Source organism: Lagenorhynchus albirostris, chromosome 18 (genome assembly GCF_949774975.1).
Source record: "Lagenorhynchus albirostris chromosome 18, mLagAlb1.1, whole genome shotgun sequence".
Taxonomy (NCBI): domain Eukaryota; kingdom Metazoa; phylum Chordata; class Mammalia; order Artiodactyla; family Delphinidae; genus Lagenorhynchus; species Lagenorhynchus albirostris.
Window position 1 is genome coordinate 888541 of NC_083112.1, and position 12322 is coordinate 900862.

Genomic DNA, 12322 nt, shown 5'->3' on the forward strand with positions numbered 1-12322 from the left:
GGATATTCGCGGTTCACCAGGTGTCCGTCCCTATGCGTAGCACGTGTGCTGACTGCGCCCTTCACAGGGCTGGCCCTGGGGTGTGGCATCTCCAGGGTGATGGGTCCCCGGCTGGTGCACCAATACCCCCACTAAAGGCATCCGTGTCCCACCTGGAAAGCCCGGGAGGAAGCCCTCCCCTGTACCACCTGTGGGTGCAGAGCTGTGGACTGAAGGGCCCTCTCCCCTTGTCCGAGGGGCTGGAAGCTGACCCAGGGGACACCTTCCATGTCTTGGAGCAGCCAACCCCTCTCCAAGCTGAGGCCTGGGGGCTGCTAAAGCGACCCTGCCAGAGGGATGGGAAGAGGGTGCAGGGGTGCGCGGACACCAGCACTCCAGCCACGCGGCCTCCCCAGCAGCCTGCCCCGAGCCACCCCTCAGGTCGCCAGCGACGCAGTGGCCCAGAAGGAACAGAAGCTTCAGCAAAGGGCTCATCTTTATTGAGGGAGCGCGTTCCTGCGTCAGCCGTTCACGAGGACTGCAAATCAGCCCCTACGAAAAGCTTCCCGCTTCCATACAGTTCCGGCCATGCCCAGACAGCAGTGAAAATACATGGTACAGTGAACCCTTTCCACCCTAAGAGCCATGACAGGTCACACATTTGTCAGCAGACAAGGAAAAACAATACCTACGACGAGACAGAGGAAGCTTAAATATTAGACACTGAAGGCATGATTCTAAAATTAACATTGTGTGTCTTCCCAGGTAAGGAAGACCAGTCATTATAAAAATACTTTACATAAATTCAAAATCAGAACTAAAACATTCAATCCTATAAAAATATCTCTTCCTAATAAAAGTATCAATTTCTAGATAAATGTTTTGTCGATAACAGTTACGTCCTTAAATTTTCAGGAAATACCGCCATGTCAGACAGTCCACTTAAACCCACATGTAAAAGTCACACCGAGGCCCGGCTGTAGAGCCGGGCCACACATTTGATTACGTGGCACATTCATGGCCCAATTATTCTACAGAAAGCTAACTCGGGTGTCTATGAATGGTGAAAGCCGTTTGTAAGGACAGAGTCTCAGCTGAGAGCCAGGACGCCCGGTCGGCGCTGCCTTCTGGGGAAGGCCGCAGTTCCGCGACGCTACGTCAGCTGCGCGGTGCCTGGCCCCGTTTAACTAGGAAACCCCGTGATGGCGTTCTGCCCGCTCTCGGAAATCAGCTCATTCATCTCGTTCTGTTTACTCTCTTTGAGGGCGTGGTTGGGGGGGGTTCTTTGCGTCTGTGCTCGCTTGGATCTCCTGAAGCACACTTTGAGCAGCAGGTAACACAGCTCGGCCACGTTGAGCAGCATGCAGATCACGGACGCGGAGATCATGAAGATGGTGAACACGGTCTTCTCCGTGGGCCTGGAGATGAAGCAGTCCACGAGGTTGGGGCAGGGGTCGATGCCGCACTTCAGCACCCAGGGCAGGTGGTACCCGTTGTACAGGAAGTAGAACACGTACATGAAGGCGGCCTCGAAGATGATTCGGAAGAAGATGCTGCTGCTGTAGGTCCACCACAGGGAGCCCTCGATCCGGATCTTCTGCCGTTTGATGTCTTCCAGATCCTTGAACTCGTTCCTCTTCTCCCCGCGCCTGAACCGGCGCGCAGCCTCCTGTCTGTAGTAGGCCACGTGCATGGCCACCAGCAGGGCCGGCGTGGACACGAAGATGAGCTGCAGCGCCCAGAGCCGGATGTGGGACACGGGGAAGAAGTGGTCGTAGCACACGTTCTTGCACCCGGGCTGCAGCGTGTTGCACACGAAGTCGGCCTGCTCATCGCCCCACACCTCCTGGGCGGCCACCACCAGGATCATGACGCGGAAGATGAAGATGACGGTGATCCACACCTTCCCGATGCTGGTGGAGTGTTTGTTCACGCCCCCGATGAACGTATGCAGCGTGCCCCAGTCCATGCTGCCGCTTTATCCTGAACAGGCGAAAATGAGCACAGGGTAGTTAGTGGAACCTTCCTGCAATTTGTAAAGCTGCTGTAATGTTACAGACAGGAGCACGTCTCTCTTGAGCTCACCCCGCGAGCTGCTCGGAGGTGGTTTTCTGGGAGGGACAGCACCCACTCTGAAAGCACTCTCGCGTCTGGCGGGGGCTGACAAGCCTCTGGGTCCAGCTGAACTCGGATTATACGTTAGGTTGCTGCCTGACACTAGCCACTAACCCAGGACCTCAGGCAAACACATTCATTTCCAAGCTCCCTTTTAATCCCTGTTTCGCTTTGCCCAAGGGATCACAGATGTTCCTCAGTAGATTTTTTTTTTTTTTTTTTTTTTTTGCGGTACGCGGGCCTCTCACTGTCATGGCCTCTCCCACTACGGAGCACAGGCTCCGGACGCGCAGGCCCAGCGGCCATGGCTCACGGGCCCAGCGGCTCCGCAGCATGTGGGATCTTCCCGGACCAGGACACGAACCCGTGTCCCCTGCATCGGCAGGCGGACCCTCAACCACTGCGCCACCAGGGAAGCCCCCTCAGTAGATTTTATTTGTTAAAGGGCTTATCCAAGAAAAAAAATCATTCACTGGAATGACACAATCTGTTTTACCCAATGGACCACGAAGAGGAAAAAAGGAAACCAAACACTTATTAGTTCACTTTGTACAATAAGCTTGTATTTACTTCTAGCTTGGACAACATGACCTGCCATAATCATGTGCTCTTAGGAAACCTAACGCCGTAAGCTACTCAAAGAGCCTCTTCCAGAATAGAACCACAGGCTTTTCCAGAAAGTGCTCACTTTTCTCCCCTTAATGGGCAGCGCTGCTCCCCTGCCAGACAGGTGCCAAGTTTACAGCAGGAGCCGCAGGTGCAGGACCAGCCCCACCTGCAGTGCAGGGTCCCCTGTGAAGGCTCTGATCCAACATCCTGAGGCGAAGGGGCCTTGACTCCTAAAGAAACTCTGCACAAAGCAAACGGACCCCTGCTGCATTGCCACGGTAGACCGGAGTCGGTCAGTATTCTGCTCAGAAGAAAAAAGAATAATGGACCCTTTGAGAATCTTCTGAAAGACCATCTCCTCAGAAAGACACGCTCACCCAAGTTCTCATAGCCTTTTCGGGGGAGGGGCCCCAAAGGCCTTCTGTCAACCCCCCTGGGGGAGACTTTCTTGCACTTGAACGTGGGCTCAGGCTTCTCCCTCTCAGGCTGGTGAGGAGAGTGGAGCCCGGGCACCCTGGGCGGCTCTTCACGCGCATTTCCAGAACGGCCCGCACACGGGTGGGCATCCACCTGGCCGGGAACGGGGGCCAGGGCCTGGAAGGAGCCCCGGGAGCAGCGAAGGGGCTGGGGGCTGGATTCCTGTGTGGATCCAGGACTAAGCGGGACTCAAAGGCGGATGTACACACAGCCAGGCTTTTGCTTTTTGAAAAGGAGAGCTGAGAAAAAAGCACAGCTCCTTAAACACACACTCCTTAAAGCTGTGTTTCCTTGTCCTTAATGCTTCTGATCAGAGGCTGTGTGAGCCTCCAACGCGGGTCTGGGGGGACACGGGGGCCTCGGTCAGGAAGACTGGTCCCAGGATCTGCGTCTAACCCCCGCCTCAGACCACTGACCCCATGACCTAAAGGATTTCCAAGTCCACGGTAATGAGTCTTTGATTTAAAAACCTTATTGGAGAGCTACGAACTGTAGAATTCACTCTCAGCTCCTGGTGGAAGTTGTTAGAATAAATCTGCCCAGTTGTAGCCCTCCTGACCTGGAAGCACCGGGACGCACCCAGTGGAAGGAAGAAACACAAATATCTTGAGGTTTGAATGTAGTTTACAGTGTCGGCTCACCTGGGAGGTCCATCCTGTCTGTTTACAAGCTGGAGATATTCTCTAGTTAACTGGTAAGCATCTCCCACTGAAGAGTGCAGAATTCAACGCCCGACCAGCAAGGTTTTGATTTCTCAAATAAAGGTCACATTTTCTCCAACCCTCCAAAGTGCAGAGAGTTGAAACTCCCCAACCGGTAAGAACGCTGTTTCCTCTCTGAGTTGTCTATCTTCAGCTGCCTGAGTAAGGCAGCACCCTCCCCCTCCCAGGGGCCAGAGGCCACTGGCCTGAAGGAATTAGGAGAGGCTGACGTCATGGGAGAGGTCAGGAGGTCAAATCTCCCCCCACGAGGTCCCCCGCTTTCTAGAGCAGAATCCTTGACTCCTGCCCCCTGGGGCATCTCTTAAAAAACAGGGGCAATTATTGTGGCAGCATCTTTATTTCTTTTGACTTTTCTGGGTCCCCAGATTACACGCTCTATCAAAGTAGCAAAGCTGAACAGAAAATAATCTGTTTTACGATACTTATTGACTCTGACTAAAAATCAGCAATTTGCCTTTAAAGGGTGAAAAAGAAATGAGATGGCTTCCTACAGCGTCTGTTCCCATCCTTCCCTTAGGGAGAAGCCCTGTTGTCTGGATGAACGTCACTGTCGAGGCTTCGAACAGAAGCAGAGCTCACCTCACCTCCTAGAAGACTGGCCGGGGGTGTGGACACCCCCCCCCTCCCCCCGGCCAGGCTTCCTGCCCTGAGGCCGCAGCCACTGCCCCCAGGACTCTTCCGCGGCAGGAGAGCCTCAGGGGGGCCTGCCAGAAACATTTTGGCGGCAGAAGATGTGAAGACACTTTGAAAATGACTTTCCAAAGTAACTGCCTCTGTCGGTACCCCTCACAATTAGTATTAAACAAAGCTTTAATAATAAAAATTTTGTTCAATAAAAAGCAAAATATTAACTCTTTCTTTGTGAACCAGAGCGGTTTATTTTATTTTACTTTTTTTTTTTTTTTTTTAGTTTTTGGCCACACTCCGTAGCGTGTGGGATCTTTGTTCCCTGACCAGGGATCGAACCTGCACCTCCTGCCTTGGAAGGCAGAGTCTTAACCACTGGACTGCCGGGGAAGTCCCCAGACTGGTTTATTTTAACTGGCACCTTCCTGGCTGTCTTTTAGGCAAAGAATAAGTTTGCTTGGCTCCTGTGTAGAAAGGTGGTTGACAATCAAGCTCACAGAAGCAAACGCCACTGGGCTCTAGTGTCTCTAGTCACTGCGGACACACAGCTGTGGTCCAATTGCTTAGCTCTGAAAATAGGAAATCAGTGACCTGACTTCTGATGACACAGGGTGTTAGGAAGAGAGATGGTGCTTCCCTCTTAAATTCAAATAGTTTAAATCTATTAGCATTCTGCCTCAGTAATATAATTTCTTGTTTTAAAAATTCTTATTTAAGAATTTAAGCATAACTAGTTTGCTTAACAAAGCCGTGTCAGTTTCACTGACGACAGGACCAAAACTAAAGCCCCAGCATCCCCTCAGCATCTGCACTCCCTCCAAAGCCATCCCCGACTCCCTGTCGGACCTGAGGACAGAGCATCCCTCACCATGTCCACATTGGCTCTGGACAGCGGAGGAGTCTGTGCTGATGAGGCGCAATAACGCCAAGGCAAAAGCAGTGCCTGAGGCACTCGCAGCTCTGCGGCCAGAGGAGACTCAGGGTGAGGTTCCCTCTTCTGGGACCCGGCTCCCCTGCACCATCGATCACCGACCACCGGGCCACCAGTGGCGCTCAGCACCCCCAGGAACGGGAACCCGGGTGCAGCTTCCGGAGGGCAGTGAGGGTGTGGCCCGTGACAGGAAAGCTAGTAGCTGTGGCCACAGCCCTTCAGCTCCTCCCCGGGGGTCCACTGCACGACCCCGGGTGGCAGTTTTCCTTCGTCCCCAGAACGGTTAAGGGGGTGTCTGGACCTGCCAGTTTCCTGATGCCCTGTACTTCAAATACACAGTAACATCAAAATAAAATCTTTAGTGTGGATCCTTTTCCCTTTCAAAATAATAACAATAATGATAATAACGCCCAATCCCAAACCTCAGGCCCATGCCCCTGAGCATTAAAAAAAAAAAGAAGGTGGAGTTTGAGGAACTGGATATACTCCCTTACCCCACAAGTCAGCAGCCTAAAAAAAAAAATTCTTAAACTCTCTCCGTAATCAAGAAGAATCTTTTCCTTTTGTCTCTGGAAATCTCAGGTCATCCAAGGGACAAACTGATAGCTGATTTTTAAATTTAGTGACTCAAAAATCCATCAACTGTCCCTTCAAAGTAATGACCAGTGATAAAATGGATTTAGGATTTATAGACTTCTTCAAAATTAACTCAATAAAAATGAAAAAAATCCTGTCTATGGAGTCTAAACATAAAAATGGACAATTCATAGAATTACATGGACTTCTTTTTCTTTTTGTCCAAAGTAAACTTTGATGGTTCTGAGCTATCATAATCCAAGATTCAATGTAATCGTATGTCCATATGTGGGAGGTGTGTTATATCATGGGGTCTTCTGAATTAAATTCTTTGGAGAATACAATCAATATTTATTAAAGGATAAATTTAAAATTAAAATATGTTCTAATTTGAATACATATGTATATTCAAAAATGCATTTAATGTATACAGTTAAAGTCCAGAGGAAACTGCCACAATTATTTAGAATCTAAACCCACAAAATATTTTTTCAGGAAGGAGTATTTTAATACCGTACATGTAATTCTTAATCCATTGGAGAATTCAAAGAGTTAAAAAATTTTTTTTCCATTTAGCAGTCTCTGTTCCCTGAAGCAAACCTGTGTCCTTTCCAAACATTTAAGTCCAGCTGGAGTTAAATGATCCTGGGAATAAAAACAGAAAAAGCCCTCTGGGGACCCCGGTCCATTCTCATGGATCAAATGAGTCAAACAGAAATCTTACCATGATAATGAAGCCACTGGCAGGATTATGCCCTCACGGACCCAGAAGCTTGGGCCAGAAATTATTTTCCCACAATTTCATTCTACCTAAAATTTTTAACTAAAATATACAAACCACTCACAGCTCCTAGAACATTCAGACTGAGCCAGGGGTGCATGGTAAGGACCCGCAAGTTAGAATTTTCCTCTCACCCTGTTGAAATTGTTCAGTCAGAACCTCTGCTGGTTCTTTTCCTTCTTAAAGCTCTTATACTTCAGAAAAGTCAAAGAAAAAGAGAATGAAGTTCCCATTTCCTGAATCAGAATTTTGTTTTAAATCAAGACACCGTGAAGCAGCTGAACTGACTGACGCCTTCTGGGTTGGATCCACGCGGTGATGGCAACGGGAACACCCCTCCCCCAGTTATATCACAGGCTCTCTCTATGGACGTTCTCTCTTCATAACCCCTTCTCCCCTGCCTGGCAGGGTTCCAACACCACCCCAGTGGCCCTGGGATTCGGAGCAGCAGACAAAGCTCTACACAGCACATCCTGAAATTCTAAGGAGTCTGGCTGGGGCAGGACGTCTTCTTCTAGAATACTGACCAGACTGCCAGAACTGGGGCAAGAAAAGACTTGTGTGGCATCAAGTCCGCCCAAGGGAAAGAGCAAGGGTGCGTGGCTGAATTCAACCGTGCGCTATACCCACGGCCCGATTCGACCTGGGGGACATGGTGCCAGGGTCGCTGGCCCGGGTCCCTGCGTGGCTGCAGGCCCCCAGCCCCTGCAGGCGTCCACAGCTGTATCCAGGCCGACTCACCTCAGACTCCGTCCTGCTCTGCAGGAAGGGAGGCCAAGCCGGTCAAAAGCCCACACCCTGTGCCGGGTGACACCTGGGGCCGGTCTCCTCCACAAGACAGGAAGTACCTTCCGGTGCCGCCACCTTTTACTGAGATGTGTCACCAGTGACAAGTACTGTTGTCCAGTGATTGTGCTAGTGTCACGTGCGGCTCACAGGCTCCCGGGCTTACGTCCAGCGGCCGCTCCGGCCAGTTCCACCTGGGCTTGCCGGCTAGTCCCGCTCCCCTAAACGCGAGCCGAACCTCGTCAGGGACCCATGAAAGCCAAGAAAATCCAAAAGGCAGCAGAGGAGGTGGGGGAAAGGGGCACCTGTACCCACGAGGTGACGCATCCGCAAAACCTGTTGTGCGAGTCAGGGGGGACCGCCCGGTGTAAAAGTCAAATCAGTCCCTCCTCGTTCCTGCGAGCGCGCCGGGCCGCCCCCCACCCGCGGGCCCTGGAGCGGGTCGCCGACGGGGGCGGGCGCGGGGGATGAGGGGGAGGGGGCCAAGGGCCGCCGACCTACCTGCTCCGGCTTCCGGAGACAAGCCCTCCGCCCGAGGGGCCGAGAGGTAGCGCCCCCCTCACCTGCTCGGCGGGGATGCGGCCGGGCGCGGGGGTCCGGGCGCGGGGTCCGGGCGCGGGGCGGCGCCTGCGCGGCCGCCGGACTGGCAGGAAGGGCAGGGAGCCGCAGGGAGCCGCGAGCTCGGCGGGAGTGCGACGTCTGCAGCTGCCCTCCGCCCGCTCTGGGATGGCCCGGCTCCCACCTGCAGCGCCTTTTAACCGCGCCCCACCCCGCCTCTGTCCTGACGCTCCTCGGGCGGGAGGCGAGACGAGCGCGCGGGAATCGGAGCGCACCCGCCCCGGGGCGCGGGCTGCGGGGCGCACGGGCGTGCGGGCGGGCACTCCCTCTGCGGCGCGGGGCGCGGGGCCTGCCCAGCCCGGTCCGGGCCCGGCGGGGCGGCCCTGGTGTCCCCGCAGCGCCGGGGGGTCGGGGGCAGGGCCTGCGCCCGCGCCCCCCGGGAGCAGGCCTGGCCGAGTGGGCCCGGGTGGGCCCGCAGCCAGGCTTCCGACGGGCTCGACCCGGTGGGATCGGTGCTCGGCGCAGGCTGTGTTTTTCCCGGGACTTAGCCTACTCTTTTCTGGACACTGCCGCCCTCTTAGCAGCCCGCCAGGCGCCCGTGCAAGGCCCTGTCAGAGAGCAGCCTGGAGGCACAGAGACTGTGGGTCTTTATTCATTAATGACCACGTTATTGAGTTAAAGGGGTTATTTTATTAGTCACCTCTGCTTTTTGCCCCCTCATCCCGGGAAGCGAAGGGGGCCTTCCTCAGCCAGCCCCGCGCTCCTGGCAGAGACCCGGCCCGCGCCCCCTCCCACAGGTCGGCTCTGAATGCCCAAGGCCGCCCCAGGCAGGGCACAAAAGTTGGCATAGTAAAATAACTCAATTTTTAAAAATTTAATTAATTAATTTATTGTCCGCGATGGGTCTTCATTGCAGTGCACTGACTTCTCATTGCAGAGCGTGAGCTCTGGGCACGTGGGCTTCAGTAGTTGTGGCACGCGGGCTTCAGTAGTTGTGGCACGCGGGCTCTAGAGCGCAGGCTTAGTAGTTGTGGCGCACGGGCTTAGTTCCTCTGCGGCATGTGGGATCTTCCCGGACCAGGGCTCGAACCCGTGTTCCCTGCATCGGCAGGCAGATTCTTAACCACTGAGCCACCAATGAAGTCCCTAAATAACTCACTTTTTAAAGTAGATTGTAAACTTCTTTGGGGATTATAAGCAGTTTAAGACGTTTTCTCATTCCCACAGCACCAGGCAGGGTCCTTACCCCACAGTAGATGCCACTCCGTGAGGGTCTGCATCTTGACTGGTGGGGCCCACCAGCACAGCAGCTGAGCCTGGAAATGGCTCTTGCTCCTGAGGCAGGACTGCCCACGTTCCCACTCCCGCGGCTGGTTCCGCACGACACCGCCTGAGCGGTCATGCTCCAGACCAGCGGCCGCTGTTCCAGGACCATCGAGGAAAGAACTTTGCAACCAAAGCAGCCACAGAGAATGTGTTGCATTTGCTAGTGTCCAAAAAAGGGACCACCTCAACACAGGGCAAAAACCATCTCTTCCGTTTGGGTGACGTGTTCCAGCCCCACAGCTGGCTTTTTATTCTGTTATTTGTTTCTAAATGTTTCAATGCTTTCCCCTAAGATCAGGAACAAGGCCCTACATTCCAATCAACATCCCACTGGACGTACCATCTAATGTAATAACACAAGAAAAGGAAATTAAAAGGCATACAGACTTCGAAGGGAGAAATAAAACTCTCTTATTTTATACATGACCAAAAAAAGGAATCAATAAAATTTCTCCTGCAACTAACAAGCAATTATAGAAAAATTACAGGACACAAGATTAAATACGCGGAAGTCAATTACTGGCCTATATATCAGCAATGAACAATTGAAATTTGAAATTAAAAACACCACACTACTTATATTAGCACCCGAAAATTAAATAGGTATAAATCTAGCAAATATGTACAAGACCTATATGAGAAAATCCACAAAACTCTGATGAAAGAAATAACAGATCTAAATAAATAGAGAGATATTTCATGTTTGAATTCGTTTTTTAGTGCTGCTGCAACAAATATCACAAACTGAGTGAACAAAACAACAGTATTTCTTTTTTCTCTCACAGTTCTGGAGTCTAGAAGTTCAAAATTAAGTTTTGGGCCGGGCTCTGATCCCTCTGAAAGCTCTAGGGGAGAATGCGCCCTTGCTCCTTTCCAGCTTCTGGTGGTGGCTGGCATTCCTAGGCTTCCAGGTCCTCCTTCCTGTGTCTGCCTCTGTGGTCACATGGTTTTCCTCCCTGGGTGTCTCTGAGGTCACCGTTCTCTCCTCTTTAAAAGGCCATCAGTCATATTGGATTTAGAGTCCATCCTAATCCAGTGTGGCCTCGTCTTAACTAACTACATCTGCAAAACTCTGTTTTCAAATAAGGTCACATTCACAGGTACTGGGGGTTAAGGCTTCAACATGTCGTTTTGGGGGACCCCATTCAACCCACAATGATGTTCTTGGACAGGAAGAATTAACGTTATTAAGATGCCAGCTTTTCCCAACTTGGTCTCTAGATTAAAGCTATCTCAGTCCACATCTCAGCAAGTTATGTGTGGATACAACAACAAGCAAGACGATCATCAAATTTATACCAAGCAAAAGAGCAGGAAGGCAAAAGGCAAAAGACCCAGAATAGATGACAAAATATTGAAGAAGAACCAAGTTGGAGGATGGACACTATCCAACTTCAAAACTTACTATAAAGCTACAGGAATCAGGAAGGTGTGGTGCTGGTGAAAGAACAGAAACACAGATCAGTGCAACAGAACAGAGAGCCCAGAAACAGACCCACATCAATACAGTGAACTGACTTTTGATGAAGGAGCAAAACCAATTCAACGAAGAAAGGATAGTCTTTTCAATAAATGGTGTTGGAACAACTGGACATTCACATGCAAAAAAAGACAAAGAAAGAGAAAAGAAAAAGGAAGGAAGGAAGAAAGAGAGAGAGAGAGAGAAAGAAAGAAAGAATCTAGACACAGACCTTTCACAGAAATTAACTCAAAATGGGTTATATCATGGACCTAAATGTAAAATCCAAAACTTTAAAACTTTAGAAGATAGCATAGGAGATAAAATCTAGAGGTACCCTTAGGTTTGGTGATGACTTTTTAGCTACAACACCAGGGAAACGCAAAGTAAAACAGCGATGAGATACCACTACACACCTGTTAGAATGTCTAAAATCCAAAACCATGAAAAGTCCAAATACTGCAGAGCGTGTGTGGGGCAACAGGAACCCTCACTCACTGCTGGTGGGAATTCACAATTTACAGCCACTTTGGAAGACAGTTGGCTGTTTCTTACAAGGCTAGTCTTACCATAAGGTCCAGCAGTTGTGCTCGTTGGTATTTACCCAAAGAAACTGGAAACTTATGTCCACATAAAAACCTGCACGCGAATGTTTATAGCGCTTTTATTCATAACGGTCAAAACTTGGAAGCAACCAAGATGGCCTTCAGTAGGTGATGGATAAATAAACTGTGGTGCGTCCAGACAGTGGGATATTATTTAGTGCTACAAAGAAATGCGCTGTCAAGCCATGAAGAGCCATGGAGGAAACAGGTGCATATTCCTAAGTGAAAGAAGCCAGTCTGCAAAGGCTACAGACTGTATGATTCTAACTATATGATATCTGGAAAACGCCAAACTATGGAGACAGGAAAAAGATTGGTGGTTGCCAGGAGTTGGGGGGATGGAGGGATGAAAAGATGGAGCACAGAGGATTTTCAGGGCAAACTACTCTGTATGCGACTAGAATGGTGGAGACACGTCTTATACGTTTGCCCAAACCCATAGAAAGTACACCACCAAGAGTGAACCCCAGTGTAAACTATGGACTCTGGGTGATGATGATGTGTGTCTATAGGTTCATCTATTGTAACAAGGGTACCATCTCTCGGGCATGTTGATAGTGGGGAAACTGTGTAGGAGAGAGGTGGTGTGTGGGAACTCTCTATACTTTGTGCTTGCAAACATAGCGCTGCTCTAAAAAATAAAGTCTGTTAATTAAAAAATCAGTACAGAAAAGCCCCGAGCTCTTTAGCTTAAGGTCTGGCGTTAATTCACAGAAGAGTGCTCTGTAGCTAACAGCATTTACTCACAACAAATGCTGAAATGTTGAAACA

The 12322-nt window shown here is 50.8% G+C and overlaps 1 protein-coding gene across 4 annotated transcripts; it reads right to left on the bottom strand.

The window, feature by feature from the left end:
- Positions 1–457: 457 nt before the first annotated feature.
- Positions 458–8318, bottom strand: GJB6 (gap junction protein beta 6). Of its 4 annotated transcripts, none has more exons than XM_060128796.1 (2): positions 8167–8318; positions 458–1962 (listed from the first exon to the last, which is right to left on the bottom strand). In XM_060128796.1, exon 2 carries the CDS (start codon positions 1946–1948, stop codon positions 1163–1165), a length of 786 nt encoding a protein of 261 aa, XP_059984779.1. In that variant the 5' UTR covers positions 1949–1962; positions 8167–8318; the 3' UTR covers positions 458–1162. The 4 variants fall into 4 exon arrangements, with proteins under 4 accessions (XP_059984779.1, XP_059984777.1, XP_059984778.1 ...); XM_060128794.1 differs by having other exon boundaries at positions 8105–8317; XM_060128795.1 differs by lacking the exon at positions 8167–8318 and adding an exon at positions 7559–7833.
- Between the last annotated feature and the right edge of the window lie 4004 nt (positions 8319–12322).